General features: G+C 36.9%; 1 protein-coding gene across 2 annotated transcripts; it reads right to left on the bottom strand.

Moving 5' to 3' along the window:
• Window positions 1–2,190: 2,190 nt before the first annotated feature.
• On the bottom strand, window positions 2,191–5,053 carry LOC116137925 (zinc finger protein CONSTANS-LIKE 15-like). Of its 2 annotated transcripts, none has more exons than XM_031423621.1 (3): window positions 5,008–5,053; window positions 2,704–2,966; window positions 2,191–2,652 (listed from the first exon to the last, which is right to left on the bottom strand). In XM_031423621.1, the coding sequence occupies exons 1-3, from the start codon at window positions 5,020–5,022 to the stop codon at window positions 2,637–2,639; spliced, it is 294 nt and encodes a 97-aa protein (XP_031279481.1). In that variant the 5' UTR covers window positions 5,023–5,053; the 3' UTR covers window positions 2,191–2,636. The 2 variants fall into 2 exon arrangements, with proteins under 2 accessions (XP_031279481.1, XP_031279480.1); XM_031423620.1 differs by having other exon boundaries at window positions 2,191–2,636.
• Between the last annotated feature and the right edge of the window lie 721 nt (window positions 5,054–5,774).

The raw sequence follows: 5,774 nt of genomic DNA, 5'->3' as shown, positions 1-5,774 counted from the left end.
TTGGGAATCTCCCTACCTTGCAGTTTTGTGGGAGTGCCCATGCGACTTGGCGTGGGACGGATTATGCTGCGACATGTCGCTGAGTCGCAATGCCATGGGTATTCTACCCGTTGCACAACTGGTGTTTGTTGGTCTCTTGGAGCCCTTCGGTCTACTGATCGCCACTTGCTTTCCCTTACTTTTGTGTGTTGCAGTGCGCATGGTACGGACTTTTGCCATTTTTCGCGCTTTTGTGTGACCTACAGGAGTCTTTGGCGGTGGCACCACTTCATTGGACTCTAGTGGTACGACTCGATCCAAATAGTCTAACCTTTAGTCTTTGGCTAACCGTTTGGAGAGTATTATTGAACATTTTCAGGTAACTCATCACGGTTGGGTCGAGTCGTGAGCTTGAAGGAATATCTGCTATGATACTATGTTGGACTAGCGGCACTTCGAGAGAAGTGTCATCCTATACCCGGGGGATTTCCTCATTGTTAAGGTTGGTTCGCTCAATTTTGAAACCGCAAGCCATTTGCTGATGGGTAAGACCGATTGGTCAGAGGTTTCTGATGAAGAGTAGATACTAAATCAGTGCCCTTCTTCTAGCGTCAAACTATTGACACTTGATTTTGACACCAATGGCTCACACATGCAAAGTGCTAAGTGGGCTTAAAAGTTACACGTGATATGAAAATATGTAGCGAGATAATAAATAAAAAAATGATTTTTAAAGTAGTTTAGATGCTCAAAAGCTAATCTTACGTCCATTGTAGTTATATTAATAGATGGTTACAGTCAGGTCACGTGCAATGAGTTAAATTACAATCTAGAGAGAATATAGAGAGAGAAAGAGAGAATGTATGTTGTTTGAGACTAAAGATGAGCTAATCTCGTAAATGAGAGAGGAGCCCTCTATTTATAGTTGGAGGATTCAAGGTAATAATCATGAGTTTGCAGTCTAACTAGTGAGGTACAATTCCTAACCCGCTTCTCATTGGTTGTCTGTAAGAGAGACATCCTTAAATTGCGTAGGGCTTGGGCAGATGGACGATTCCTAGCCACTCGCAAGTCTGGCATTCACCTGCTGTACTAACAAGAACCATACCTTTTCCGTCATTGCGCGACGTGGCAGCGTCTAGACGGCACAAAGCCTCCTTGAATTTTGATTGGCCCTTGCTGACGAGAGTCCATATCAGCGCTGACTTTTTAGGCATAACACCTTCACTATGCATATTGATTCCTAATTTTCAAGTTAGAAAACGGTGTTTGTATGGATTAGTTCAATTACCAAATTGTATTCCTAAAGATAGTTCCTCAAAACCGGAACTGTGTGATCTTATATAAATTAAGTAAAGGTGGAAAATACATACAGCCTTGTGACTGCTGTCAAGGTCGCATGATTGATACGTGAAACCAGTCGCATGGATCAGCGGGATTTGGATCTCAGGATTCTAGATTATCTTTTGGGTCAACCAAGTGTTTTTCCAAGCAGAAAGACTGTCCACTTTTTCGCAAGCAAGCAGACAAGATAACAAACGCTTAAGATAATCATACTATTGAAGAGCTCAACAACAAATTTCACCATTTCACTATTAATATAATGATTTTTTTTTTTTTATCTATGATGGGGTGTTTAGATTAACTTATACGCGTCAAAATGGTTTGAACTCAAACAGTCAATAAAACGAAGAAACTTTCTTAACTGTTAAACCAATCTCTTTAAGTTATTAATATAATGAATTGAACTACCAAAAAACCTTCGTTTGAAAAAAGTAACTTATTTACTAATGGTATGTATAGGAGTAAAAGATAAGATATTGAACTTGGATACTGTTGTATAAATTAAATTATATAAGACAATAGTTTTAAGAAGAGTGTTACTATTCCATTTTCCAGCTAAAACTATTATAAAGACCGATTTTTTTAATTATCTTTTTTTTTTTTTTTTTACTTCTAATATAAGTAAAAAGGTAATATATTAATAGTTAAACGGTTAGAAAATACATTTAAGAAAATTTTATCGGAAGTTGATATTATTTTAAAAAATAAAAAATTGAATAATATACTTGCTTAGCCGAATGGATGTGTAAGTATATAAAGGTGTTATTCATCAATAGTGGCATCATTATCCATTGAAGTTTAATTTCAGGCCAATACACAGCTTAGAGTGTAATTTACATAAATCCATAGCGTTTACCTGCCAGAAGCTTTTCAAAGAGAAATAAAATGACTAGTTATGATAATTACGAGTACCTTCACCCAAAAAACCCTCATTCAATTTTTGTACAAGGGCGAAAGCAGCATCATTTTCTGTTCTCTACTGGCTATTAACAGATTTCTAAATTCTAACACCGTTAGCTTGTAGCAGAACACGACTGAGACAAGTATTCATCCTACATTACCAAAGCATCGACAACTACCAACCTATTACTAGTCCCCCCTTCGTCCCCGGCATTTGTCAACTCTACTGCATTATTTCAAGCAAAACACTTTTGTTACACTCGCACGAGTACGTGTCTGACACAACGAGCAGTTTATCCCAGCACAAGATTCAACCATCAGGAGCTTCAATAGTCTTCACAAATCGACCTTTCACTCGCTTCCTGGTATCAGCTCTTGCCTTCCTTGATTCGTACCGTATGTGCTTCTCGTATCTAGATATCAAATAATCTGGATAAAGTCTAAAGCAAAATCTTAAATAATGATAAGGAAAGAACCTACCTCCGTGTTTTCTTCTTCTCCTTGTAACGTTGCATCGCATTGCCTCTATTTTGTGCCAGCAGCTCCAGATCAGCTTTGGTTGCTGCAGCTGTCGTCACTCCATCATGTCTCACAAGAAAAGACTGTTCCATGAACTGGTTATCTTTAGAGCTACTAGAGTCCTTGGGTTTACCAAAAGCTGAACCTGATGATGGCTTTGCTATCGGCAGGTTGTTGCTCTCAGATGTTGCAGGCCCCTGACTGGCTGTTGGATTATTTGAGTTCTGGATTACAAAATATTAGTACAAGATGCCCTATTATTAGAAAGAGCCAAAGGCTGTCAACATTACACGCAAGATAGATGTAAATTACGTGAAAAAGCAAATTATCAGGTTTAATTAGCTCCATATTTAAGAGCTTTTCTACCAATAAAACTACCAGATCATATTCTGTCTATTTCATTTATGTCTAAATATTTGAATATGTAGGAAACGATCGTCCATCACTTGAACATGCAAGAAACAGTTATTCTGGGCATAAATAAGTTTTCTTATCCTATACAAATTTTTATCTGGCCATCCAAAAAAGGAACTTTGACCAGCCATTTTCTACTTCTTTACATAGTTTCAAAGCATGGAGTGTTAACAAACAGAAAGAATCGCTAGGTGGATTTTATATGTTATTTTGAAGCAGTCATGCCATTACTATTACGAATTCCATAATTTATAAAGGAGATTACTACGGTACCAGTGCTGCAGTTAAGACGATGCAGTGTATCTTCTACAAGTATTTTATGTACAGTATCACATAAATTTTTGTTTCTATTTTAGATACCTACAAAACCCCAAACTCTCTAGTTCGAGACAAGAGCACCCAGGCTATTTGAAATTTTGAATCCCTAACCTCTTGGTTAAACAAATGATCCCGTGGTAAGAGATCACGCAGCAGAAAACATACTTTTGAGATAAATAACATAGAAATAAAATCACGCTATACAAAGAGACACAATATATATGTGGTTCGGCATAACCCGCCTACATCCACAGATGAGATAAATTCACTATAATTTCATGAACACAATATATAAGAGTACACAACACTATAAATCCAATACATAAAACAAAGCGAAAACATCCTAGTTTCTAACCACGCTCAATTTAGTACCTAGAGTAAAAACAATCACAGTTTCTAAGACACTCTCCTCAAGGTGTTTAATAACCCTTACATCAAATACCCTGTGTTCTCACATTCTCTCATGACCTTGAATTAGTTCTCACCCCTATACTTATAGGTAGGATATGCGATATTCTAATTCCAATAGGATTCATATTTCAATTTCTAATTAGACTCCTAAATTATATTCCTATGTACAATTGTATTCTTTATTAAATAGTTTTCCTAAAGACGTACAATTTCACATGGGAACAAATAGGAAAACGAGTCACAATGTCCCAACACTAAGGGTTTGTTTGTTTTATTATTTTGGATACGATTTATAGGATTTTAAAAAAAGTTAGAGTAGGTTGTTATTACGAGGTGAGATTTGAAAATTAACAAAAATACCCCCCTAGGTTTGTTAATTTTCTAAATACCCCTGTAATAAAATATTAAAAATTAACAAAAACACCCCACCCACCCATTAAAACTGGCAACTGGCCACCACTGCCAGAGGATGGCTGGAGTCGCTGTATTGGCGCACGACCGGCTGGATCTAACCAATCATGCGCCGATATGGCCTTTTCCAGCCAAATCCACCGTGGATCTGGCCAAAAAAAGTCAGATCTACGACTAGATTTGATCGTTGACAGCCAGATTTGGCCGTGTTTGGTGGTCAACGATGACCAAACATATGGCTATCGTTGATGGTCAACGACGGCCATATCTTGGTCGTCGTTGACAACTAGCTACGGCTAGATCTTCAGCCGTAGATCTGGACTTTTCCAACCAGATCCACGGTAGATCTGACCAGAAAAGGCTAAATCAGCTCACTACCGACTAGATCCAGTTGGTAGTGGGCTATTATACCAGATTTCGATCTGGCAAATGTGGGAGGGTGAGGGTGTCAATTTCTAATTTTTTTTTTTTTTTTTTTTTTTGTTTAGTTAAATTAACAAACTTAGGGGTTTAAAAATATAAATAAAATAAAATAGGATTTTCAGAATAAGGAAACAAATGTATATTTGGAAAAAATAGGAATAGGATAGTGTAAAACAGGGAAACAAACGGACCTAAGCTGCTCAACCTAACTCTAAGGTCACAATACATACAATCAGAAATTTAATGAATGAACAATTACAATCAAACTGAAATACAGTCAAGACTTACATTAAAAGAAGCCATGTCTTCATGTCCATGGGACAATCATCTGGAACATATTTGCAAACTTCTGTACTAGCCAAAGTGTTTCTTTCATAAGTTCACCAAAGTTTTTTATCATAAATACTGCATCACTTCCACCATATGCAACTTCCAGCTGGTAGATTCTTCAGTGGCCCTCAAAGTCCTGAATGAAAATCCCATATCTGCATGGGAGTAGCAAGTGTGATTATATGGATTCCCATTAATCAACTACTGCTATTTCTCTCAACATAAAGTGAACTAATTAAAATCAGGGCAGTTGAACAAGGACAAAAGACCTAGCAAATGCATTTTCTAAGAAAGATTTGAGAACCCATGCTAATCGAAATAAAATTAGAAAGGTGTTAACTTGCTTTAATTTTAAAATGCCTTCTTAAGAACAAGGAGAAATAATCAGGGGCATGAGAAATAGCAGGCTCATCTTGTATATTCTAATTTAAATCACAAAATCTCTCACCCCACCATTACAATCCATAATAGATTAACATTCAAGTTAATAATTGACTGATGAAAATTGATAGCGGCGGCCTTGGGAAGGTAATTACCCAAAGAATGAAAGCCAAAAATTACCCCAGAATCAACATCATTAACATAACAACAAGGTTTAAGGCAAATCAACACATTGAGGAACGAAAGAAAACGCATAGAAGAACAAACTACATCAACTTCAGTTTCAACAATTGAAAACACGTCCGCATACACAGCACGCTTGCTTAAGATCTCTATTGAAGCTT

This window comes from Pistacia vera, unplaced genomic scaffold, assembly GCF_008641045.1.
Source record: "Pistacia vera cultivar Batoury unplaced genomic scaffold, PisVer_v2 Contig337, whole genome shotgun sequence".
NCBI classification, from domain to species: Eukaryota; Viridiplantae; Streptophyta; class Magnoliopsida; order Sapindales; family Anacardiaceae; genus Pistacia; species Pistacia vera.
The sequence above is the reverse complement of the archived record's forward strand: the minus strand, read 5'-3'. Positions and strand labels throughout refer to the sequence as shown.